Source organism: Thamnophis sirtalis, unplaced genomic scaffold (assembly GCF_051295495.1).
Source record: "Thamnophis sirtalis isolate CommonGarterSnake01/CBP01778 unplaced genomic scaffold, rThaSir2_p1.2 scaffold_2, whole genome shotgun sequence".
In the NCBI taxonomy this organism is placed as follows: Eukaryota; Metazoa; Chordata; class Lepidosauria; order Squamata; family Natricidae; genus Thamnophis; species Thamnophis sirtalis.
In genome coordinates, this window is record NW_028261382.1 from 101,454,582 (window position 1) to 101,481,293 (window position 26,712).

At 49.6% G+C, this 26,712-nt stretch overlaps 1 protein-coding gene across 1 annotated transcript; it reads left to right on the forward strand.

Annotated features, from left to right (window-relative positions):
- Positions 1 to 232: 232 nt before the first annotated feature.
- SACK1H (scaffolding CK1 anchoring protein H) lies at positions 233 to 25,504 on the forward strand. Its single transcript, XM_014071306.2, has 6 exons — positions 233 to 851; positions 10,689 to 11,158; positions 16,976 to 17,140; positions 18,032 to 18,156; positions 18,453 to 21,093; positions 24,758 to 25,504. The coding sequence occupies exons 2-5, from the start codon at positions 10,703 to 10,705 to the stop codon at positions 21,052 to 21,054; spliced, it is 3,348 nt and encodes a 1,115-aa protein (XP_013926781.2). The 5' UTR covers positions 233 to 851; positions 10,689 to 10,702; the 3' UTR covers positions 21,055 to 21,093; positions 24,758 to 25,504.
- The last annotated feature ends 1,208 nt before the right edge of the window (positions 25,505 to 26,712 follow it).

Sequence of the window (26,712 nt, forward strand, 5' to 3'; positions counted from 1 at the left end):
CGCCGCTGTCTTTTCCGTCGGGTCAGAAAGGTCCGGGACAAGAAGGGGGCGTCCACAGCTCGCCCATCTCCTAGACCTAGACGGCTTGCGAGGGGCCGCCCACCCTTATCACGCCGAGCCGCTCGCGCCAGTGCAGGTGCGACAGGAAGGCGAAGGGAGGAGCCGCGGCCGGGCCCCCGCCCAGAGTTCCAGCTCGGCCTTACGCCTGCCCCGCCTCTCCCCCGGGCTGACCCACCGAGGCCGCCCTGCTCCCAGCCCCCGGTGGCCCGGCCCGCAAGCGCAGCTGCCTCTACGGAAGTGCTTCCCGCAACAGGCACCGGGCCCCTCGAGGCCAGAACTGGGTCGGAGTCGCGACCGCAGAGCAGCGGAGGGTGGGGGGCTCGCCACGCTGCGCTCGGCTGCCGGCTACACCCCTGTCCGCCTGTTTTCGGGCTCTTCTCCGGGGGCGCCGAGGGACGGTGCCGCTGTCTTGCGGAGCGCCAACCCGGCTCGGCGCCGGGGTAGAAGCCCTTCCCGCTGCCGGTGAAGTTTCGCGGCCGCCGGGCTCCGTGGCGCTCCCGTGGGCCGGGCGGGGCGGGGGGGGGCGGAGGCGCGCCAGGAATGTGCAGAGAGAGCGGGAGCGCCTTTTGCCTTTCTTTCCACCGTCGCCGTCGGCCGACTTCGCTTCCCCTCCGCTGCTGCCCTGGGTGGAGCTTCGCACTCGCTCCGAGGTGAATCAGGCGCCGGGAGCGCCGGGGGTGGGGACGCCGAACGCCGCCAGCCCCACAGCCTTTGAGCGCGGCGGCAGCAGCGGCCAGCCCGCCACCTGTCCAGCAGGAGTAGCCGCCGGCCGGCCCCGAGACCCCGGGAAGGTAAGGCATGCGCTGGCAGGGCTGGATTGGACGGCCGAGGGGAGGGCGAAGAGGATCGTCCCTCCGCCGCGCAGCGCCGAGTCTCGCGTCCGACTGGCCGGTCCCCTTCCTCCCGCGGCAGAGAGCCTCCGCGAGGACGACCCCGAAGGGGGCCGGGGGCGAGGCTGGAACTTGGGGAAGGGCGACGCCTTGCGGAGTTGGGAAGTTAACTAGGGCGGGAAGGGGCGGCGGCGGGGTCCAACTCGTTCCGAGAAAGGGCGGTGGACGCATCTCGCCTGCGGCCGGCAACCCCTGAACTCCGCCGGGCCGTGCGCACCAGGACTGGGCGTACTGGCCCGCCCGTTAGGGCAGGGCGGATGGCGCTGGCCAGGCAGAAGACCGGTGTCCCGGGGGAGCTGCCGCTTCTCTCCCCCCCCCCCCTTCCACGGCGCCATGCGTGCCCACACCTTCCCCAGCGCTCGTTGTGCCAGCAGCGCCCGGAACGTGCTGGGGCAGGCAAGTCGCTGATGGCAGAGCCGCGTGAAGCCAAGCGGGCCTGCCAAGAGCGCTCCTGGTGCCTCTTGGGTCTTAGGCTGAGTCCCAGCCGCACTTGCAGAGGATGATCTCAGGGAGTTCACTGGACACGCGGTGGGGCTGCCCCCAGGACCCCTCCTGTGTAGGAAGTCCACCTGGTGCTGGGATCCCCTGGGAGAAACTTTCCTCCAGAGGAAGGTCTGCGATTTGGAGTTCCCCTGGGTTCACTGTGACTTATGGATGAATTCCCTCTCAGAAAATGGAGCCTGGTTTGGCTGTGCGCTACAGGAGAGTCAGCTAGGGAAAGATGGGTTTTCCAGGAGAAGAAGGGGGAGCTTTCAACCCTGGGGCTGAACTTTAGCAACTCCCCTTTCTCTCTGCCCTAGTTCCAAGGTCCTGGGGGAGTGTCCCTGGTGCAGGCCGGACAGGAGAGGAGAGGCCGTCTGATGTGTGCCAGGCTCTGTGCGCCTCTTCAGCTGGAGCAAAGGGCCTTGGGAGCTTTGGGGAGGCCCCCCCCCCCACATACTCCTGTTGACTCTGCGGATCTCTGCAGTTCTCAGGCAACCCTCCGTGGTGCCCAGCAGAGGCCTTCCTCACACCCATTCCCAGGAGCCCACTTGGAGGAGGGAGCGTGGCTGCCTTCTGGCTTTGGTGCTGGAGCACAGCCAGGAGCCTCCAGTGAAGGAGGAGGAAGAGGAGGAGGAGGAAGCTTCTCCTCGGCTGGAGCTGGGAGCTTTGCTGGAGCTGGGTGCGGCCAAAGCGGCCCAGCCGGTTCAGCAGGGCGAGGCAGGTAGGCTGGGAACTGGAGGGCTGCTGATGCAGAAGCAGGCAGCAACAGGCCCTGCTGGGCGGGCTGGAGCAGGAAGGGAGGGCGTGCTGCGTTGGAGGGCAGGGTGAATCCTCCGGCCTCTCTGCAGAGCTCTGACTGGTGGCTGGGGAAGCTGCCAAGGGGGTGGCACCCGGGACGAGAGTGGCCGCCTGAGGGTGCTGGGCCAGGCCGGCCGCCTTGAGCTTGCCATTCTCTGGAAAGGAAGTCGAGGGCTTCACTCCCGGCTGCTTGTTTCCTGGAGCAGGCCAGGGGCAGCCCAGTGCCTTGTTTCAAAGCTTTTTTTCTTTTTTTCTTTTTCTTTTTTATTTATTTATAGGCCGCCCTTTTCCCTGAGGGGACTCAGGGCGGCTTACAATCAAAAAGGAAGGGGAGTGTGGGACAATACGAAAAAAGAAATGTGCACAAAGTAAATTAGACAATAAAACTGAAAATAAAGCTGAGTTTGAGAAGGGCCAAAACCACCAGGATCACCCAACAGGCCCCTCTTATGTAGCGGATATTAGAAGGTTTTTAAAACTAGGACAGTAAGCTTACGGAGTAAATGGAGGTTCAATTTTTAGTTCTGCCTTTTTCCCAAGTTAATTATCTACTCACTTCCCCAGAAGATAATGTTGTAAACGATTCTTGGCCTTTCCCTCTGAACAGCCTGGAGCATCTCTGGAAGGCTTGGCCAGTCCTGGGGGCTTTGGCACGGTGCAGACCATGAGACACCCCCACCCCCCAAACCAGGAACAATGGAGAGGGCAGGCTGCCTGGAGCAGGACAGGGAAGCTGAGTCAGATGAAGCCGGCAAGGGGCTCTGCCTTGCAGGGGTTCGGCCTGGGCTGGGGCCACATTCAAAGCACTTCAGCCTTGGAGGCTCACGGGGCCACTTTGGTTGCTCAGTGTCCCCAGAATTGTTGTTGGGGAGATCCTGGAGACTGCTTTGAGCTCCTGGAGTGCAGCCAAAGTAGAAAACCAGTGAAGGAGAAGCGGGTTAGACTTGCTTCTACCTTCCTGGGAAACCTTAGCTAGCACCTCCAAGAGTAAATAAGTGATGGGGTAAGTCTGATGGTTGATAAACATGAATGGGAGACTGACTATAATTCCAAATCCAGTAGAAAGCAATTACTGAAACGGGTAGTCATGGCGTTGCTCTGCCAGGAGCTCCTGCTCAATCCTGTGTGCTCCCACTCAAGGCTTCCCCAAGTCTTTGCAACTTTATCCTCTGCAAAGCCAAATATGGAAGAGGCAGGATGGCCCAAGAGGGGTTGGTGTTTTCGTGCCACACATGGCCACCAACCTGGGTGACTCCAAGTAGAGGAGATATAGCTTCAGGGAGGATGAAGGCACTCCGTGCTGCTCTTTGTGGCCTTCAACATGGCCTTCCGTGGCTCTTCCTACCGTGGCTTGGAAGAAGTGTCCACGCAACAGCAACCGAATCCCTTTTATTTCAACTAGCAGTGTTTGAAACTGCCTTGTAATTTTCAGAGAGGAAGCACTAGGCCATCTCCTTTGGATCATGGTCAAGTTCTTTAATTCTTTTGGTTCTTTTTACCTACATATACTTTTTCCCTTTGTGTGTGTGGGGGGGTGGATTCTTCCTTATTAATGTTATTTGCTTTTATTTTTTTGCAGGTAATCAGGTTTTTTCTTTTTTCTTTTAATATAGATTCTATATTTTATAAAAATTGTGTTTGAATATGGAGAAACTATATTTGTGAGAATACAGAATATAATAGTTAAATATAGAAGAGTTTATTATTAAACATTTGCTAAATGCTACAGGTGATAAAATCAGTTGGTATTGGGAAATTGTTGAGAAGTGTGCCAAAATAAAATCTATGGATGGACCTAGTTTCCATGTGAGACTCTAAAAATGTAGTCTTGGCATCTTTAGAATCAATAAGGGCAGGTATTGCTTATTATTTACAGGAGACTCATTTAATGGAACAGGATAAATCTCTGCTAATGAAGGATTGGGTGGGACAGGTTTATCTCACAGACACTTTGACAAAAGCTAAAGGTGTGGCCGTTTGTGTTTGAAAAGGACGCCCGATTGATGTATAACTTATCACTGATATAAATGGATATTGTTTAATTTTATGGGTTAAAATAGCAGAGATTGCAATGGCTACATTTATGGACCAATGCAAATTCTCCTACCTTGAATTAATACATTTATCATAAAGTGATAATGGGAAGAGATTTCTATGAAATTTTGGTAGAAACACACCAACATGAAAAAAAAACACCAACCATTTAGGAAGAACTCCATTTAAACAAGCACAAACATCCTCAAGAGCAGGAAAAGGAAACAAATAATCTACACGTCTTCTGACAAAATGGATAGATCCATGCAAGTTCCAATCAAGAAGTGCCTGAGCGCTCAACCTACTACCGCACAACCAACAAAGGTGGCAAAAATGACAACAACACCCTACACCAGAGACCTTTCAGAAGCCATCAATTGCAATCCCATGGACTCAGCATACAAACCAGCTAAAGCCCTCCAAAACATCCCAAGTAAACCAAAAGACCCAGCAGCCCCAAAAGGAAACAACAACAACAACAACAACAACAACAGGAGTCGTCTACAACATACAGTGTCAAGACCGCAGCCGCCTCTACATAGGACAAGCAGGCAGAAGACCAGCAGAATCCATCCATGAACATCAAGTAGCAGTCAGAAGCGTGGCCCGATAAAAGCGCGCTCGACTAAAGCACGCTGACTAAACCGTGTCGCCAAAACCGCAACGTCATCAACGTGCCCACAACAGCGCGCCAACAGAAGCGCGATTTAAGTTAAGGTAAGGTTTAGTTAGGTTCAGGGTTAATTTTAGGGTTAGGGTTAGGTTTAGGGTTAGGTTTACAGCGCGCTTCTGTTGGCGCGCTTCTGTCGGCGTGCTTCATCGCTCATTCGTCGGCGTGGTTAAGAACTCACGGTTTTGTCACCGTGGTCTAGTCGGGCGCGCTTTTGTCAGTCGCCCTTTTGTCGGTGAACCGTCAGAAGACACGGTGAAAACTCTTTCATGGCAACATCTGGACAGACTTATCCACAATTTCAACTTGGAAACTGAAACATGCGAGACCATCCTTACCAAGCCAAGTCCAAAGAGAGAATTCCTGGAAGGCTGGGGCTGCCAAAGTAGCCATCAATAGGTATAGAGACATAATCAATATCCACCTGCTGTATGCAAAAGGGACACTCCACCAACCAGAAAGGGAACACAATGGCCAAACGCCTCCCCACCACTATCAATAGCCAGATGACCATAGATTGACACTAAGATTATTAACATCAGACCAACAATCGAGAAGTAAACGATACCCCAAAGAAGCTGACAGTAAACAGCCCAACCAAAGAGCCTGCCAGATCACCCCCACCGACATCCAGGGCAAGTCCCCAGAATATAAAATGAGAGCAAACCCCCCTCCTTAGCAGCACTGATGATGTTGCCTAGTTTATGTAATGAGACGTCAGCAAGAAAACAACCAAGCTCAGAGAACACCAAGGACCCCTCAGTGAGGGCACCTTGGAGAGAGAGTTTCTGTTGATCAGGTTTCAGATGAGATGGGTAGTTGGGCCTTTATACAATAATACAATACAATAATACAATAGCAGAGTTGGAAGGGACCTTGGAGGTCTTCTAGTCCAACCCCCTGCCTAGGCAGAAAACCCTAAACCGTTTCAGACAAATGGCTATCCAACATCTTCTTAAAGACTTCCAGTGTTGGGGCATTCACAACGTCTGGTGGCAAGTTGTTCCACTGATTAATTGTTCTGCCAGGAAATTTCTCCTCAGTTCTAAGTTGCTTCTCTCCCTGATTAGTTTCCACCCATTGCTTCTTGTTCTACCCTCAGGTGCCTTGGAGAATAGTTTGACTCCCTCTTCTTTGTGGCAACCCCTGAGATACTGGAAGACTGCTATCCTGTCTCCCCTAGTCCTTCTTTCTATTAAACTAGACATACCCAGTTCTTCATAGGTTTTAGTTTCCAGTCCCCTAATCCTCTTTCTTGCTCTTCTCTGCACTCTTTCTAGAGTCTCCACATCTTTTCTACATCGTGGCGACCAAAACTGAATGCCGTATTCCAAGTGTGGCCTTCCCAAGGCCTTATAAAGTGGTATTAAGACTTCACGTGATTTTGATTCTAAGCTGTTTTTAACAGCTTTTTTAAGCTGTTGAAGGCTTTTGAGCAGAAAACCAACAACTCGGATTGGGCCTGGAATTCAACTAGCAAACATTTCAGGTCTTTCCACACAGGAATAATTGACCTGCCAGTAATTAAAAAAAAAGGCTGTGAAGAGCTCCAGAAGTAGCTCTTAAGGAGAACGCATGTAGCTCAGAGTTGAAATGAAGGCTCCTTGATACTCTCTGATCTTGGTGGTTTTCTAGCAAAGTTTCATTGCCCAAACTATGCAACATCATCTGTTTATGTAAGCATAAAGTTATGTGTGTCGGGGCAAACCCCTAACCTCGCCCAGATGCTAATTAGATAGTGTGTCTGTCATGGACCACAAAGAAAACCATGGAGTCTTAAGCGGAGGACTTGGTGAAGATGGGACTTAGTGTGGGAAAGAGAAATTCCCGTCGAAGGCCCTCAACAAGGAAAGGGGTTGAAAATGCCTATGTACACGTTACGGAAGAAAGGTGACTTAAGGGAAATATGGCTGTAGCCTGTAGTTTGGAGGAAGTGGGCAGGGAGAAGATTTTGTACAGAAATTCAGAAGAAGGGTTTTCTTCACACCACATAGAATTAACCTGGAGACCTCATGTCCACTACTCACCTCAGAGGGGGTTTGGGCAGCATGAACATAGAATATCTATTGATCCTCCTCACCATCGCAGTCATAGAAAAACTTCCCTGAGGTGCGAGGCTGTAGACGTCCCTTCCCAAGACGGAGGAAAAAACAATCCGTCTCCTGCTATTGAAAAGCTGAGTGGGACCAGCTTGGTTTCTACAAGTCTAAAAACTCTTTCGGGGGGTGGGTGGGAGAGCTTTAATGCAACACAGAAAAAAAGAGAAGCACTATCCCATGCTTCAGGGACTCCTCGGAAAAGGTATTGCATTGTATATAAAAATAGCTATATCCCTACTGAAATGCAAAAAATCCCCAAAACAACTCCACTCAACAATGAAACTCTTGAATGCATTTGAGTTAATGGAAAAAAGGGACATTGCCATAGATGTAAACCACAGACCTCCCAATCAGACAAAGGAAATACCTTTTGATAACCAGTTAACTAAGGTGTTCAAGAAGCACACTGGAACACTTCAGCTATGCCGACATCAACTGGGAGGCAAACTGCACTTTGTGGGAGGCTCAAGCAGGCTCCTGACAAACCCAGCAGATATCTTTGTGTCTCAAAAGGAGGAGAAGGGAACTAGGGGGTCAGCCCTACTGAGCTTAATTCTTACTCACGGAGATAAAATAATAGAAGGGGTTGAAATTGGGGGAAGTCTGGGGTGGGGGGTGACTATGTCATATTGGAATTCAACATAATGCAGATACAAGCAATAGGACAAAATCAAATACCTTAGACTTTAAGAGAGCTGAATTTAATAAACTTAGAGCTGGCTATAATAAACCTTCTAAATAAATACTTGCGCTCAGTCTTCTCAGAAGTAGATGCCGCTAACAAACACAGGCAGGAGGAGCGTGCCAGTCCCGGCAGTGCAGCCCAGGGCTTAATCCCCGGGCGGTTCAGTGGATTAGGAAGTTGGCTCAGGGACAGATCCCAGAGTGCGGTGGTGGTTAATGGGCTGCCATCTGAACAGAGACCCGTCAGAGGCAGGGGTCCACAAGGCTCAGCCCCCGGTCCTGTTCTGTTCAATGCCTTTCCCAGTGATGTAGCAGAAGGTGTGGCTAGATAAGGTTTGCTGGTGATGCAGAGGGGTGTAATAGAATTGTCGTCCCTGGAGGTATTCATAACATGAAAAATGATTTGGCATTGCAGGAAAATTGGTCAAAAATGTAGAATGCAGCTCAAAGTTTCCAAATATAAGATCATGCACTTGGGGGGGGGGGGGGAGACTCCTCTGGCAGTGCTCAGTATTGGTGGGTACAACAGAAGGAAAAGATGTAGGCGCACTCCCAGCAGACAACCGCGACATGGGCAAAGGGTGTGAAGGCCAACCAAATTCTGGGATGCGTCACTAGAGGGGGATCCCAGCAGGAAGAAAGAGGTCCTAATCCGCTATGTAGAGCTTTAGTCAGACCTCATTTGCAATACTGTGTTCTGGAAACCCCACTTAGAAAAAGATACTGTTAAGGCTGAACAAGTCTAGAGGTGCAAAAATGGCCCAAGGTCTGAGGGACAAAACATACCAGGAGGGATTGGAGGAACTGAATACGGGCAGCTTGGAGGACAGAAGGGAAAGGGACGTGATTGAAGCCGTTAAATATATTGAGCATGTGAATAAGGGTCTAATATTTAAAATATTAAGCAAAGATCAAGAACCACAGGGACTTAACCGCAAACTGGCGGGAGGGAAGTTCTGAAGTAATGCTGGGAAGTAGTAGAAAGAGCGGTGGATGCCTGGAACCAACTTCCAGCAGAGGCTTGTGGGTCAAAAACAAACTCCAGGGGGGCAGACCGATGGTCCACGAGGTCTTCTGACATGGCTCTTTGCAAGCCTGCCTAGTCTGCTCATGTAGGCACATGAGGAGGCCCACCCGCTTTCTCCCCCCCCCCCCCCCGGAGACGTTCCCGTGTGTCACTCCCCTGCGGCCTTTGGCACCTACCCCACACCACACCTGAAGTGGAACAGCTATGATAATAGGATGAGAGTACGCAGCCAAGCACAGCAAGGCGTTCCCGTCTCCCAGGATCCGCAGGGCCAGCGTGCCTGTGCTCAGAGGCTGTGGTTTCCCCAAAGTGGTCCATGCAAGATGGGAGCTGGCACCAAGCAGCCGCGTGGTTTTTCCTTCTGCACAGACTCTTCCTAACGGGCACTCGGCACCCTCGGCTGGTCACTGGTTTAAGCTCTTTGCGCAGGGTTGAGGCGGTGGATTGAATTGTATGTGGATTAAACAGGCAGAATTTGCACAGAATCCTGAGAGCCACTGGCGAAATAAACTCTAATCGTGGTCAAAACTTAACAAAGCCGTCTGAACGTGGCACGACCCACCTCGTGGTCTCATCCTGCCTCCTCTTCCACCTCAGTCCTGAATTCACCACCCAGGAACAGCACTGAGAGGAACTACTTGGGAGGGGGGAAGGCCCCGGAGTTGTGGAGCACCCACAGTCTCACTATTGTTCAGGAGAGAGCCTTGGGTGCCCATTCCCCTCCAAGCCATCTCACTTGCCAGGCCGTGCCTTGGGAGACGGAGGGGGAGTGGGGAGAGGCAGAAGGAGGGGCCAGGAGCCTCCTGCACCCAGGTTCTGCCCTCCAACCTCCCCCTTTCCTGCTTGACAGCTGCTGTTTTCTTTCATCTCCAGACGGTGGTGTAGCCATCTTTGCTTCTGCCTAAGGTTTTTCTGCTGCCTCCCAGTTTGGGGGCTTGGCAGAATTGAAACTCCTTTATCTCTCAAGATACCAACCTAAAGAGGTCTCCAGGGTGCAAAAACCGCCTTTTTTTGGTCAGTGGCACTTTTCACCTGGCCCAGGGATCTGCCTACCCCCCCTCCCCCCCTTTCAGGCCTGCTCTGTCAGGTTCCTTCTGGCAGCCCACCAGTAGGCGTCCTCTGTACAAACCACAGTGGTGTTGAAGCCACAAAGGAAGCCAAATTGCCTGGCTCAAGAATTGGCCTGTCCTTTGAGCTCCAGCAATGCAAGCCAGGTGCTGCAGGGTGGTTTCTCCTTCTGTTGGAGAGTGGTGAGAGCTTCTGTCATGGAGAGGAGCCCCGGCGCCTCGGGGGGGCAGGTTGGCTGGCTGGCTCCTCCAGGCGCCCACCGGCAATGGGAGAGAAGGGCAGGTGCTCACACGCGAAGGGCGGACCTGTGCAAAGAGCCTCAAAGAGCTGCTGTGCCACAACTGGCAAAGTCCCCTGTGGGTTCTTTGACAACTCGCCGTGGGACAAGAATTACACTGAGAAGTGGTGGGATAGAATCATTAAAGACAGGATGAAAGAGGAGGGACAGAATAAAATGTGAATGGCAGAAATTAAAATATTTATATTAAATAATTAAATAGAATTGTTCAATTGTCCCATGGCGAGTTGTCCCATTCTGTCCTCTTTGATGGGAATCCTGCTGGAGCTTCTGCCTGGCATCATTCCAGCCACCTGGATGGGCTGCTGGGGGTGCTGGGGGGGAAGTGTGCGCGTGGGCCTGCCCAGAAAGGGGCCATTCCCACAGAGAGCCCCTTCCCTTGGAGCTTCTCTTGCCGGTGGGCACGGCCTTTTTGGGTGGGGTTGCCCCTCCCTTGGGAGAGGGAGCAGAGCTGCCCCATGAAATGAAGGGAGACTGCTTGGCCCAGCCCCTGGGGTCACTCTGGGGACACAAGTGGGGGGGGGGCAGCAGCATATGCCACTGAATCAACCAACTGCCCTGTCTTTCCCCCCCACAGAGGCTTCTGCTGTCATGGCTCGCCGGTCGCAAAGCTCCTCCCAAGGGGACAACCCTCTGGATCCCAATTACCTGCCGCCCCACTACAAGGAGTACTACCGCCTGGCGCTGGACTTGCTGGCGGAGAAAGGCAAGGAGAGCTACCACCGGTTCCTGGTGGAGGAGGCGGCCCCGGACTTCCTCTGCCCCTCGGAGGTTGAGCACATCACTCAGCACCTGCAGAAGCCGCAGTTCGCCTCTCAGGAGGGAGGTGGCAGCACGGACTCCAGCCCTCCAGATGCAGACATGGACGGTTCCTCGGGCACTTACTGGCCAATGAACTCTGACCTGGCCGTTCCAGAGCTGGATCTTGGCTGGCCAATGGTCTTTGGGTTCCGGGGAACGGAAGTGACTACTTTGGTTCAGCCTCCACCCCCGGATAATCCCAGCATCAAGGAGGAGGCGCGCCGGATGATTCGAGCTGCACAGCAGGTGGGAGAGCGAGAGGCAGAGCTGTGAAGTTGTGGTTGTGGAAGGCAGGGGAGACAGTGGTGGTCAGAAGTTCTACTAGGGAAGAGGAGAAGTGGGCAAAACGGTTGGCTTTCCCCTCCAGATAATCCACCTTTTCCTTTCAGCAGCCTTTGGGCTATTTTTAGTTCTGGATCTCCCCCCAGAATTGTGTGTGTGTGCTGTGTGTCTATTCTGACCTGTTGTCTCCTGTTTTCAAAGAGCTCTGGATCTGGAAGTGAGCATTTCAGTTCATGAGTGCAGTCCACTTCTCAACACAGGAGTCCAGCAAAGAGGGGTGTGTGTGTGTGTGTGTGTGTGTGTGTGTGTGTCAAACGACTGGCACTAGGGTTAAATTCCTCTTTCCATTGGGACCTTACACCAGATCCCTCTTTCAAAACCAGTGTTATTCTGATCACTTCCCAACCCTCTGATGCAAGAACTAACTGCAGGGACGCCTGTCTCTCTCCATTGGTGGTGCACAGTTTCCCACTTGAATTTGTGGGTGGATCGTAGAGTTGGAAGCTCAGTTTGAAAAGCCTCTGTGAGGGAGGGCCGGCCCACCCACCCACCCACCCAGCCACCACCAACAGCTTTGTAGTCAAACAGCTGTGCTCTTGATGCCTGCTTTCCTAATGTTTCTCTCTGCTCCACTTGGGAAGTTAGGAATCCAGGTTGCCTGCCTCCTTGTTCACCTCCAGACAAGGCTCCGTCTCTCTGCAAATTTGCAGCTTTGACCATAGAGGAAAATCATTGTAAGGCTAGAAGGGACCTTGGAGGTCTTCTAGTCCAACTCCCTGAATAAGACGAGAGTCCTTATATCACCCCGGACAAATGGTTGTCCAACCATGTTTTGCCACCCTTTCCCACTGCACCATCTTCGGGGATTGGCTGGTCCCCCCCTCCCCCCCTTTGCTCTTCCATCCAGAGCTCCTCTAGGGCTCCTGAAGGAGACCGGCCACACAGCTCTCTGCCTCCCTTACTCCTTCCTGCATTCCCTTGTTTGCAAGACGACACACCGAGCCGCAAACGAATCCCGCTTCAGCATAGCTTCTATGATTGAATTGAACTGGGGGGGGGGATCCTCGGGATGACCCGGAGGCCATTTTTACATCAGGCGCACTGCTATGCGACCCCTCTTCATCTTCACTTCTGGGTTTGAACTACGCTCACGTGAGCCCCGCGCACCCCTCCCCATCCAAGGTTAGATCTATCAGATCCGGCTCGTCTCGTGATCTCCAGAGCCAGAAAGAAGGCTTCTTTTGCAGTTAAGGTTGGGGACACAGGCGTCAGAGCCTTTTCCAAATGAGGCTGGTCTGCACTGTCTCTGGGGTTGGGGGCAGAAAGGGGACACTAGGGGTTCTCCAGTTTGACTTTGTGTCCTGGACGTTTGCCCTCCTGCTCCCCTAAACTCAGGGAGAGGGGGGGACAGGAGGTCGGGTTGCTGATCTCCATGGACGCTCTCAGCTCCTTAGACTGCTGCCAGATTTCTGCCTCTGGGCAAGAATAGGTCAAGAGTATCATGTAGTTTGTTTGTTTTGATTTTGAGTTCATTTGGCATTTCCAACTTTTAGTTGATTTGTCTTTAAACATTTTTACCAATCTTTAAGGTGACATGTGCCATCTATAAAACATTTTGTACAAATTCTCTTTATAAGCAGTTGTCATTGTTAATTTATAATTTCATTCCCATAGTTGCTGCCATTTTTCTAATTCTATCGAATATCCCAAAAAAATTGTCCATGCTATCATTGTTTCTTTTACCTGTTCTTCTAGCTTAACACGCAGTAAATAGTTATACAACTTTTTAATCACTCGCTCTTCTGTTCCTGTAAGTATCTCATCCAATTCTGTTATCTCCATGTGAAAACCATATAATTTAGTATCTTTTTCATATCTAGATTGTATCTGCAATTGTGTGTACCAAACCATATTAACCCCTTGTTCTTCTAATTCTTGTTTCTTTTTAAGTTCTCCCTTTTCTGTTAAAATATCTTTATATCTAACAATGTTTCCCGTATTAATAATATTCGGATGTATTACACTTCCATTGTCGAAAGCCAAGCTGGTATCTTCAAATAGTGTTTTTCTCTAACTTTCTCCCATACTAATAATAAAGCATTTCTTATATAATGTGTTTGAAAAAAAACCATGTATATTTTCCCCCATACCATAGGAAGACATGCCAACTCAACTGTAAGCCATGTCCCTCCAATGTTAATAACCTTGTATTTCTCAGTACAATCCATTCTTTCATCCGTAAAAACACTGCTGCTTGATAATATAGTTCCTGATTCAGTAACCCAAACCCTCCTCTAATTCTTGCATCTTGTTATATTTTTAGATTAATTCTCACTTTTCCCCCTTGCTATATATATTTCACTATTATTTTGTTGAGATTTTCAAAATATTTTTTCTCTAACTTTATCGAGATTGTTTGGAATGAAAAGAGCAATCTTGGTAAAATGTTCATCTTAATTGTTGCTATTCTTCCTATTAAGGATAGTTGCAAATTCTTCCATCTCTCCAAATCTACCTCAGTTTGTCTTATTAATTTATAGTAATTGTCTTCCTTTATTGTTACACATCCCTGCTGTTAATTGAATTCCTAAGTATCTTACCTTTTTAGTAATCTGAATAGCTAGCTTTTCCATTAACTCCCTTTTCTGTTTCTCTGTAACATTTTTCACTAATATTTTCATTTTTTTCTTTGTTAATTTTCAACCCTGCCACTTCACCATATTCTTCTATTCAGTCTAATAGTTTTGGCCCTGTTTCTTGCCGATCTTCTAAAATGAAGACTAAATCATCTGCAAATGCCTGTAATTTATATTCTTCTTTTTAAATTGTTTTTAATTTTTTTCATTTTTAAAATAGTTCAAGTTTGTCAAGATCCTTCTGTATCTTGAGCCTTAAGTCTTCTGGAGTGTTGGCTATTCCTGCCAGCTTGGTGTCATCTGCAAATTTGATGAGTTCCCCATTTATCCCCTCATCCAAATCATTGATGAAGATGTTGAAGAGTCCTGGGCCTAAAACAGAACCTTGGGGTACTCCACTGCATACTTCCCTCCCTATTTTATGCATTCTAAATACTGAAATATATGACACAAAAGTCATATTTCTTGTTCCAAGGAAATGTTTTGTGTTCTTTGAAGATTTTCAGGTTAGGGGTAGGGTTCCTAAATGTTTAAAAGATTCCGTATAATCTCAGGAAGGGTGGGGGGGATAAAAATACAGGAAATTTTCAGGTACAGATAGAACAGAAGAGGACGGAAGCTGTAGCCAGTTTGAAAGTCTAGCGAATGACGCTGCGTGCCGGGCTCTCTTAGGAAGTGACTCTTTAAGACTTATTTAAGAAATAAGAAGCGGTTCCTGTGCCCTTAACAGCTTTATCTCATTTGGACTTCCCTAAGTAAGATATTTTTTAAAATGTCTACAAGATCAGGGTTATCGTTCCCGTAAATTGACTTCCAGTTCTTAATCAGTGCTTCAGAACAGTTTTGAGAATAAAAATTAAACAGTGATTTATATGAGGGTTGTCATCAACTTACAACCCACAATTGAGCCCAAAATTTCTGTTGCTAAGTGAAATAGTTTTAAAGTGAATGTCTACAGTTGTTTAGTAACTTGGTTGTTAAGTGAATCTGGCTTCCCCACTGACTTTGCTTGAGCCAGTTGCCAAGCGTCTGAATTTTGATCGTGTGATTGTGGTGACGGCAGCAACGGTCGTAAGTGCGAAAAGTGGTCCTAGGTCACTTTTTTCCATGCTGTTGAACCTTCAAACAGTCACTAAATATAACTTCTTGTTGTCAGTAGAGGACTAACTGTAATATGATATTATGTATAAAAACTGCACTGATTCTCCACAGAGCACAATCTTTATAACATTTACAAAATTCACATTTATAAAAATGGAAATGTTGGGCAAAGCTAAAAGTGTTCAATATTCCTGTGGCTTTTCCTAAGGTTTAATCTAACTTCCGCACCCAGAACCTGGGCGATATATCTTGTCAGTGGCTATGATTGCACCTGGGCAATCTCTCCCCAGCACGGCATGGTCACTGTCCTCTCCAGCAAAGCTGCTTTAAGGTCTGTGCGGTTCCCAGGGCAGAGCGACACGGCCTGCCTCCGCTCTCTACCTCTGAGACCTCCAAACAGACATTCCCGGGGGTTCCTCGAAGGGAGAGCCGGTTTCCTCGGGTGCTGTGGGTTTGTAGGCCAGCCAGCGGAGACTCGGGGTGTCCGGCCTGGGGAAAGGGAGCTCAGACAGTATGGCTGCTGCTGCTGCTGCTGCTGCTCTCGTCTTATCAAACTCAGGCAGAGGAAGTCTGGATGGCCGAGTGTCAGAAACCGCTTTGGTCGCATTGACTGATGATCTCTGGAAGGCTAGGGATGGAGGCCATGCTTCCATCCTGGTTCTCCTGGACCTCTCAGCGGCTTTCGATACCATCGACCATGGTATCCTTCTGCGACGACTGCGGGAGATAGGGGTGGGCGGCACTGTTTTGCAGTGGTTCTCCTCCTATCTCTCGGACAGGTCGCAGTCGGTGTTAGTGGGGGGGCAGAGATCGTCCCTGAGGCCCCTAACTTATGGGGTGCCGCAGGGGTCGGTCCTATCCCCCCTACTATTTAACATTTACATGAAACCGCTGGGCGAGATCATCCGAAGGCACGGGATAAAATATCATCAATATGCGGACGATACTCAGTTGTATCTGTCCGCCCCGTGCCAACTCAATGAAGCGGTAGACGTGATGAGCCGGGGACTGGATGCCGTTAAAGACTGGATGAGAGCAAACAAGCTGATACTCAACCCAGACAAGACCGAGTGGCTGTTGTGTTTCCCTCCCAAAAATTTGACCACCATACCATCACTCAGGCTGGGGGGACAAAATTTAAACCCCTCAGAAAGGGCCCGCAACTTGGGAGTCCTCCTGGATTCACAGCTAACTTTTGACCACCATCTTTCAGCTGTGACCAGGGGGGCATTTGCCCAGGTTCGCCTGGTGCACCAGTTGCGGCCCTACCTGAATCGGGAGGCCCTCACAACAGTCACTCGAGCCCTTGTGATCTCTAGGCTGGAATACTGTAATGTGCTCTACATGGGGCTGCCCTTGAAGAGCATCCGAAGACTACAGCTAGTCCAGAACGCGGCCGCGCGAGTGATCGTGGGCGCACCACGGTTCGCCCATATAACACCGATCCTCCGTGAGCTGCACTGGCTACCTGTTGGTCTCCGGGTGCACTTCAAGGTCTTACTCACCACCTATAAAGCGCTCCATGGTAGTGGATCTGGCTATTTGAGAGACCGCCTTCTGCCGATTACCTCCCTGCGCCCCATCAGATCGCATAGAGCTGGCCTCCTCCGTATTCCATCCGCCAGTCAGTGCCGACTGGCGACTACTCGGAGGAGAGCCTTCTCTGTTGCGGCTCCGACACTATGGAACAATCTCCCCGTGGAGATTCGTACCCTCACCACCGTCCAGGCCTTCCGCACAGCCCTCAAGAACTGGCTAGCCCGTCAGGCCTGGGGATAATTTGTTTTTGCCCCCCCCGAATGTTGAGTGAATGTTGAGTTTTATTATCTAATCTTTACTTTGTGCACATTTCTTTTTTGTTATTGTCCCACACTTCCTTTCCCTTTGTGACTGTAAGCCGCCCTGAGTCCCCTCAGGGAAAAGGGCGGCCTATAAATAAACAAATTGAAATTGAAAAAAATTGTCACACAAGGGAAGGCCGAGCCTGGAGACAGCCAGCCTATCTGTCTGGGGTTGTAATCTGAGCGTCTTCCTACTCCCTCAGGTGGTTGCTATCGTCATGGATGTTTTCACCGATGTGGACCTCTTGAGTGAGGTACTGGATGCGGCTGCACGCAGAGTTCCCGTGTATATCCTGCTCGACGAGATGCACGCCCAGCTCTTCCTGGACATGGCTGCCAAATGCAGAGTGAACCTCAACTTTGTGGAAGTGAGCACAAAAATGGGTCCGGAGGGATTTGGAGAGGGCAGGACAGATGCCAGCTGAGGGAGCAGCCCTCAGTCGGAGGGCTCAAGTGAGAGACCCCACTGGAGGCAGATCTGTAAAGCCAAAGGAGAAGCTTCTTTCATGGGGACAAGGAGCCTGGTTAATCTTTGCCTGAAATGGCATAGGGTCTCCTGCTTGAGCAAAAGGTTGGATTGCAAGACCTCCGAGGTCCCTTTCAAGTCTTCTGTTGTTCTGTCAATTTCTTCCTTTTGGCCAATGGCTCGCTGCTGTAGCCGGTAAGCATCAACGCTTGGGGGCTGGTTGTGTACAGCATAGGCTGGCCATAGGCCAGCTAGTGAAATGTAGCATACTGTCAGCCCTTTAACGTGGCTCTAGCTAATGTTAGGTTCACTATGTTGTGGGAACCCAGAACATTGGACCGAGTAAATCATGATTTGATAAAAGTAGGAAAGTGTGTTTTGAGAACACAGGGCGACATCTTATCTCATTCCAAGGGACATTGCCATACTGAGTGCACACTGGAAATTTCTGGTTGTCAGTCTGTGTGCCAGTTTCAGAAATAATTTCTCATAGGGGGGGAGAAGTTTACCAGATATAAGGAAGAGTTAAGAGCTGTTTCACATAAAGTGAAACAACACCACATCCTCGGGAACAGGCAGGATTCTTCCCCCCCACCCACCCCACCCGCTCTGATCCTGCTCTGGTCGAAGGTGAGAGCCACTCGAGCCTCTTGAGCAGGACGGAAGCTGCCAGGATGGATGCTGGAAGGGCCAAGAGGGGAAATGTGGGGACCGATGCTGGACTGGAAGCGAGGTCGGGCCGAGGGAGAACGTCCTCGGGTGCCTGCTGATCAGCCTCTTTCTTCCTTTGCAGTTCCTACGCGTGCGGACAGTTTCTGGCCCCACCTACTATTGCCGCACGGGGATGTCATTCAAGGGTCACGTGAAGGAGAAGTTCTTGCTGGTGGACTGCATGGTGGTGCTGAGTGGCAGCTATAGGTGAGCAGGGAGTGGGCGGGCTCATCGTGGGCATCCTAACGAGAACCTATAGAACCAATTTCTCCAAAGAGAAACTGCTGAGAAAGTAAGTCTTGACCATGGAACCTGGGTCCCACTGGGCCACCAGGTTAATAAAGTGGCCTGCTGTCCAGCTGGCAATTGACCCTAGAGGTCCCATGGCCAATGGAAACCAAGAGAGAGATCTCTGCCTGGAAGTGTTTAGGGCGTGGCAGGGTTAAGTGTGATGGGCTGCAGCTCATGGCAAAGATTCATTTTTCCTCCTGTTCCCTTTCCAGCTTCATGTGGTCATTTGAGAAGATCCACCGGAGCATCGCTCATATCTTCCAGGGTGAGCTTGTAGCCAGCTTCGACGAGGAATTCCGCATTCTTTTCGCCCAGTCAGACCCGCTGGTTCCTCCGTCCAACGTTTTAGTGAGGACCGAGGCTCCGGTGGGGCCCTACAGCATGGCCTCCTTTGCCAACAACATGCCCTTCTTTTCAAAGAAGCCTCCCCTGCTTTTCCCCCGAGAGGACAACCTTTTCTCACCTTTTATGGATCGGATTGACCCAGACAGGTATTTCCTGTCTTCTTTTAGGAAAGACGACATGCTGCGTCATACTTTAGAGGGCTCGGCCATGCGAATGTACTCCAAAAAAATGGAAATGGAGAACTGCCAGGCGGACCCTGTCCGGGGCTACCTCCGTTCCAAGCAGATGGAAATGGACTCCTTTAAAAGACACAGCTTTGCCGAAGGCACCTTTGAGAATTTTCAGTCCACAAAGCAGTTTTCTAAGCAGTTGTACATGAACAACTTGGACGAATTTAAAATTCAGTCCAGTCATTTTCAAAAAGATCAGTTTTATCAATATCAATTTGAACATCCCCATGGAGCTAACAGGCCCCAGGGGCTTTTTGAAAGAATCCGGGGAGGCAGAGCAGGATTCAATGAACCAGAAGATTATGCAGATGGATTTAGGTGTCCAGAACTGGAATCCAATTTCCCCCAAGACGGGTATCCATTGAGGCTGGATTATGTGCCTTCCAATTCTTCTAAAGAAGTGCGACACGGCTCTGATCACCTGAATCCAGGAGGGAACGATCTCCTCGGTCTTCCGTCTCTAAGAAGGCAAAACATGGGGCAGAAGTTTATGTGCCAGACGTCTCCCACACAGAAGCAGAGCATTGAACAGAGGCTTTTTCTGCACGACCAAGGCCAAGACGTAGAGCAAGACAAGAAGGTTCAGGAGAACAGGGCAGGGTTACGCAACTGGAGAATTTCCTCCTACCTTAGCGGGTGTCAGTCTGACCCGGGAGAGGAAGGCCTTCCGATGCCCGTGGAGTCGGAGACGCATAACGAGGTACTTTGTCCTCCAGAACCCCTTACTAGATATCCCAGCGACCTCCTCACCACTTTCAAACCTCCGCTTCCAAATGCCAAAGACATTTCTGGAACCGAGAGATTGCCAGAAGAAACCTCGGTGGTGAAACAGGATCCCTTCCGGAGCAGGATAAATCCCTTGATCCAGAGGAGTTCGCGACTTCGATCTTCTCTTATTTTTAGTGCTGCCAAATTAGACCAGCAAAACTCATCCGCTGAGAAAGTCCAAATGGTGCAAAAAGAGCAGACCTCCACCGAAATGACCAGGGACGCTGAAACCATTAAAGCCACCTCTGTCTCTAAAGTGGCCGAGTTGCTGGAAAAGTACAAGTCGGTGGGGAAAGACTCACAAAGCGCCACCCTCAGCCACACCAAGGCTATGTCTGCGTTTCTCCAGGAAGAATCCCAGAACGCAGAAAAAAAGTGCACGAAGTCAGTGCAGTACAAGATTCTGGAGAGCCGGATGCTGGACTCCAAAGACTCCTTCAGCCCTTATAAGCTGCACCTGGAGTCGGAGGAGCAGTTTGGAGGGTCTGCCTCAGCAAACGACGTGCTTAGCAAGGACCCCACGGTCCACGGGAGCAATATGACGGACAAGCTTGCTTCTCGGTTCTACCCAACAGACCCACCCAGTCTTCCAGAGAAGGAGAGCCTAATATTTGTGGGAGAAACTCAGAAACTTGCCGTGGCAGACAGGAAGGAAAACGTCTCTTTCAAAGGAGGAGACGGACCTGAAAGCGAAGACCACAAGCCAGCACAGGCCCCGCTCGGCACCGTCTCCTCCAAGGGCTCTGACAGCTCTCTCAGTAAGCCCGAGGAAGAAAGTTGCAAGCAGGAACAGAGCCCAAGGGAGTTTTTTAGGAAGGGGTCTCTCAAGCTGAAGCAGTTGCTAAATCCCAAAGCTGAGAAAAAAACAGAGGAAGAAGCAGGCCTGGAGAGCTGGAAGCCCGATAAGTTGAGCACAGGAGCCCTCAAGCGAATGTCCCGGAGCGACTCTCAGGAGATCATAGAAGAGGAGAAAACTCCCAAACTGGCTGCACCGGTGCCCGTCGTCAGGGCGAACCCAGCACCTCAACCTCGGCTGCCCCCCTCCACGGCCAACGTCCTCTACAGCAGCAACCTCCGAGACGACACGAAAGTCATTCTGGAGCAGATTTCGGCCAACAGCCAGAAGAACCGGGCAGAGCTGGCCAGGCAGCTTCCAGCGGCTAGTAATCCTGACCTGTCCAGGTCCGCCACAAGTTTAGAGCGCAAAGGGGACGAGAGGAACACGGGGATTGGCAGATCAGAAAGCTTTGGGAGCCATAAGCGGGGCTCGCAGAGGGAGCCTTCGGAGGACCGGGATTCTCTTCTGAAGAGGATGGAGAGCATGAGGAAGGAGAAGCGTGTCTACAGCCGCTTTGAGGTTTTCTGCAAGAAGGAGGAGCAAAGCGAGGAGGAATGCGAGACGGATGCCAAAGACAAGAAGATGGGGAAGTTCATGCCAAAACTCCTGGGCTCCTTCAAAACCAAAAAGTGACTGAGGAGGCTTCTAGGGATGGCCCTGCCTGAGACCAAGGTTTGTGGCAGGCCTTCCTTGGCAGGCCTTCCGTTTCCAAGCCCATTCTAGCAGCAGGACAGCTGGGCTGGGGCTGGGGGAGTGGGGAAAGGGGGGCACCAAGCAGGATTAAATGACCATTGGGGGAGCTAAGAGGCCAGCATCCCACTAGAGGTTAACTTTCTTTGGAGGGGCTCAAGATTAGCCCCACACCTAGGAACTCCCTCAAGAGAGGGGAGAAAAACACAACAATATGAATGAAGAGGCAGCAGTTGGCAACACAGCTGCTTTTGGGGCAAGTTCCATTCTTAGGGGCCCAGCTGCGGGCAACCATCCCGGGCCACTGCCTGTGAACTTTTCCCCCTGCAGCCGCCCTTCCTCCTTCAGGGCCCACCATTTTACTGGACATTTTCTCTGTGGGGACAAGTCCATTTGTGGTGGGGCTGGGGAGAGGCAGGACTAAGGAATCCACAAGGGGAGGTGAAGTCAACACGGAAAAACATGGAGGTCATTGCTCCAATTCATTAGAACGGTGATTCCCAAAACTGGGTAAATTATCCCAAATTGGGTAAAAGTGATTTTTCTTTGGGTAACGGCACACAACCCCATTACCCAATCGCAACAGAGTCTTTTAAATTGACTTAAAGTGGTTTTCCTACATTGGGTAAAAATGACCTTCTGATAGGAGGTTTTTGAGTAACGAAGGAAAAAGTTTGGGAAGCCTCGCAGGAGAATCTTTTTGTAGATGACCTTCTTGCTGGAAGACCTCCAGTAAATTTGCCTCACAGGCCAGCCTGACCTCCTCCTTGTTCTTTGAGCATCCTGGTTCTGGTCCTGCCCTCTGAGAGCCCTTCGGATGTGGGAAGACCGACCTCGTGTCTCCCTGCTGTAGGTTAAGCATATCCAGCTCTCCCACCGTCTCTCCTAGAGCTCTGGCAGCCTTTTGAATGACGCAGGCCACGGTGGGATACAGGCCTCCAGGTGGGGATTGACGAAGGCAGGGTAGAGTGTTTACTTCTTGGGATTTGGATTTTTATGTAGCTGCAAATGCACCCAGGATAGCATTTGCCTATTTAGCAGCTGCTCATGTATAGTTGATGAGAACACCAGGATCCCCTTCACATGCACTATTATCAAGTCACGCTTACGCCATCCTGGAATAGTGCCTTGCATGTTTCCCACCAAGATGCAGAATTTAGCGATTCTGCCATTCTAAACTCTTCATTTCAGCTCACTGTTCAGGCTGCTCTAGATCTTTTCAAATCTTCTCTCTTGTCAGGTACTTTCCAAGTTTTCTCCCCACACAATTCCCTCCTCCAAGCCCTTGATAAAATGAGCTCTGTGCCTCGCCCCCCCTCCCCCCCCCCGAGCGTTACGGCTGGATGAAACTACTGTAAAATGGACTCACCATTGGCTGAATGATTGTACCCCCAAAGAAGTGATTTCTAATGGCTGCTCTTCAGCTTGGAAGGAAGTCTCTAGTGAAGAGTGTCTAGAAACACTCTAAGAATTTGTTGAGATACAGGTTTATGATGTTTAAAAGATTCCCTTCATCTACAAAGCTAGTAACTCTCTCCAGGATTATAGTCTGGGATAATTTCTTTGTGAAACACCCCCCACACCCCCGCTGGCTCTTCTTAACTGTTGTATTTCTTTCTCAAGTGCACACAAATAGTCTGTTTGAAGACAATGCCCAGAAGAGGTCAAAGGTACAGATCAGTAGTTTCTCCTTCTCTTTCCCTTTTTGAAGGTGGAATTTAATAATAGAATAAGAGTTGGAAGAGACCTTGGAAGTCTTCTAGTCCACCCCCCTTACCAAGCAGGTGAACCTATACCATTCTATCCAATCTCTTTTTAAAAACCTCCAGTGATAGAACACCCACAGCCTCCAGAGAAAAAGCTGTTCCACTGAGTAATTGTTCTCATTGGCAGGAAATTTCTCGTTAAGATTTGATTTTCCCCAGTCTTCTCCAACCTCTCCGGTCTTCCAGAAGTTCTCAGAGGTTACCAAGAATATTCTGCAATCACCCTCAACACCCAAGATTGTAATCCGTGTGGCTCTGGAGCAGTCAAAATAATCTAATTTCTCTCTTGTCCTCATCTGTTGGGGTTAGGGTTAGGCAACCAGAACCACCGGTGTGTAGGCCCAAATGGATATTATATTGTTGATTACGGTACCTATTATTACAAGAATCCTGCCAGACTGTCTGTCTTCCCTTGGGAAACCGCTGGTGTCACCCCAAACAGACTCTAAACTGGATTGTCTCTTTATTCCCTGAGAAAGACGGCTAAAGCCTCCCCTTCAGCTGATGGTTCCACCACATTTGTCCCGAAATGCAGTTTCCTCATAACCGTAGCACCATTTTTATTCTGGGGGAAGATGCAAAGTAAGATGCTGCCTTTGCACCCATCAGCCTTAAGCGGTTTCTTCTTACCATGGGCCTACAATCTGTTGGGCTTTATTTTTTGACACATTTATTGTTCCTCTTTCCATGTTCTGTATACATCTCTTTTTCTCTTCAGCATTTGAAAGAACTCCCATATCCTTGCTGGCTTCCTCAAATTCCCCCCACCCAGCACCCACCTTATTTTTCTTTTGTTGGGTTATTTCTGATAGTCCATTACAGGATTTCTTAGAATTCTTCTCATCCTTCTCGGATTGTTTGCTCCTTCAGGATTTCAAGTGATTGGATCTCACCTAACTTCCCTTGGAATTTAGATAATTCATTCCAAAAGTTTCTCTCTTCAGTTCCCTTTCCAGATATCACAAACTCAAAGATAACATAACTTTGCCTAAAGTGTCAGTTATCTTCACTTCTTTCCTGTGGCTGCTGCAAGATCCCTCTCCACCTGCCTTCCTGGGGGTGGGGTGGGGGGGTGGGAACGACACGGGCACATTCCCAGTGAGTTCTGGTACAGAGGCCAGAGAGTGCATTGCGTTCTTTCTCCTCAGATTAAGGGCTGGGCTGAAATGAACAGAACCCTGTGAAGAAATGTTAAGGAACATCTATTTAATTACGTTGTCTTGCTTGGCCTTGCTAGGCTGGAAGGGATAACAGGCATGGCTGCCACTTGTAATTCATGGGCTTGCTGATTGTGGTAGAAACAGTGAATTGGCCAGAATTGGGCCTCCTGTGCCTAGTCTTGGCACGTGACTAGGAATACCTGAGAGTCTCCAAAAAGGGATGGAAAAACTCCTGGAGGTGATCAAGGTAAACAGCTGTGAATTTGATTCATGTAAGTGACATCCCACATGGTATTAGCAAGACCCACAAAGGACGTTAGCCGGCAGCTTAGTGAAGCCATTAAAATCTTAAATAGGGAATCCTTTATTCCTTTTCACCTTTCTCTATTCCTTTGTGACTTAGCACCCAGTTTTTAAGTGTGTGGTTCAATTTATTGTTCCCAACCAGAAGACTGGTTAATTTAGTCTTCAAATGAGGCATTTCATGTGAACAGCATCCTCACCTTCCTAAAATATCTTCCTTGATGGGAAGCAACCTAAATTATTGCTGTTTCTTCCTGGTTGTCCCCCCCCCCCATCTCTCTTTCCCTCCCTCCCTCCTTCCCCCATCTCTCCCTCCCTCCCCACTTCCTTCCCTCCCTCCCCCCCCTCTCTCACACACACACCCCAACTGGTCTGGTAAATGGTATACTAATCTTTGTTGCTCCACTTCAATACTAGGTCAAAGAAGGTACGACAAATTCATTGAGGATCTCAACTCATTGAGAACTTATCCAGATGCTGTACTACCTCTATGAGCAAAACCACTTGCTCCCATAGCCAGCCATTGAAGGCCAAGCTCTAGATCTTCCTGGAAATGCTGTTCAGCAGTGGAACCACTTGCCCAGATCTCCCCCTTCCTGGAGGCTTCCAAATGGGGCTGGTTGGCCACCTCTCTGGAATGATTTGGAGGGTTTCTTCCTAAGGTCTCTCAATGCACGCATTCTGTGACCTTTTGTCAGACTTTCCAAAAACATCAGTTGACTTTCATGGACAGGATGCTGGACCTTTGGCGCAACCTATTTCAGGGCTCCTTGGGTAGTCTCAGGAGTCTAGTGCTGATTATTAGTTGGGATTCTTCAGGTAACTTAGACTAAATTACCACTTTATAAGTACTTTATAAGTACTTAGAGAAAATGAAGGGTTTTGGCCAAGGGGCTGACACCCGAAGACAAGTTACCCGAAGACTTCCCTTGCTCAGGCCATTGTTTCAAGAGCCAGCCTTCTTCCTCCTGATTATGTTCAATTGGGCAGTACTTAAATCTTTGAAAAAGGGCCGGCAGAATTGTTCTAAAAGTATTTGGGAAGAAAAGAGAGCTCATTGGGGACGGGGACAAATGGGTTTATCAGTTGTCCAGAGGGCTGATAATTCTGCTTAAAGCAGTTATAAATTCTGTGACTGGAATAAACTATGCAAATGTACATATATTTCTGGTAATTGCTTTTTAATTGTCAAGTACATGACGCTTTCTTTTGCATGGGTAGGGATTCAGGTTTTAAGTTTGAGGAAAACAAAGGATGCAGTGGGTGGAGCCAGGCAACAGCAAAGCAGTGGTGAATTACTGGATTTATGGATAGTATGAGATCTATAAAGTTCATTAAGTTTATTTTAAAGTTGCCTGTTTCCTACCTCAAAATTCAAAACAAAAAGCCATCACTGTCTTTGGATGAAACTGAAGTTGGTACGATTTTGTTCTTTGGTTTGTGTGGTTAAGGCATAAGGTGAAGGTGAAGGTGCTTCATCAGCACCAGACAGGGTACCACGTGTACCACTGAGCAAGCTCCAGCCTCAGGTACCTTACTGGTATGTGTATTCCTGGTCACCTAAGAAAAGTCTACACATATCCCTACACAGAGCACACCATACTTTGTGGCTATGGGCTAGCAGAACCCCAGGACTGGAAGTGGGCTTGGGCTTCCATGACAGAAGCACCCCAGCTCTTCTTCCCAAGCTAGACATGGTAAGCTACTTCGGTTTGTTAACAGATGTTGGGTGGGCTAACTTTAAGACACTTTAGAACACGTGTCCCCGATGGGCACATTACTGATTCCACATTTCAGCAGAATATCTTTTTAATACAACTCTTGATTCCAGCACAAAGTGCCAGAGATGCTCTCCCTTGACCATAATTGTTTCTCCGTGGGGCAGACTAGGAGACCTCTCCAACCCTAATCTGGAGCAAGTAGAAATGTGCTTATTGTCTTTCCATTCTAGGGAGGGTCAGCGTAGGTTAGTCTTGGAGAATGTGAGCACGGGAAATCAATTCCTTAACCTCCCCACACTTCATCCATCCATTCACACGCATACAGCCTCTCCATCTGGGTACGTGGGGGAATCTAATTTGCCTCTGGAAGGATGGGCCACAAAACCACTCCTGCCCTCAGGAGATTAATGTCAGCCTCTGGCATAAAGTCTTGGAGAATGAGCTGCGGGTTGGGGGAAACGACCTTTGGTTCATGTTTAGTAACTGTGGCTCCCACTCTCTTCTCTGGTCCCAATTCACGCCAGCAAAACACACCTTGTCATAAGTTACTTTTCTCTCGTTAGCTTTAGTCAGTCACGCTAGGAAGAATCAGGCTTTTCCCTCTGGATTTCCTTACTCTTAACTAGTCAAGAAAACAAAAATACCCAAGTG

Coding starts and splice junctions, on each gene's coding strand:
- SACK1H (XM_014071306.2), top strand. CDS start 10,703: ATGGCTCGCCGGTCGCAAAGCTCCTCCCAAGGGGACAACCCTCTGGAT. Junction 17,141..18,031: donor TGAACCTCAACTTTGTGGAA/GTGAGCACAAAA, acceptor CTTCCTTTGCAG/TTCCTACGCGTGCGGACAGT. Junction 18,157..18,452: donor GTGCTGAGTGGCAGCTATAG/GTGAGCAGGGAG, acceptor TTCCCTTTCCAG/CTTCATGTGGTCATTTGAGA.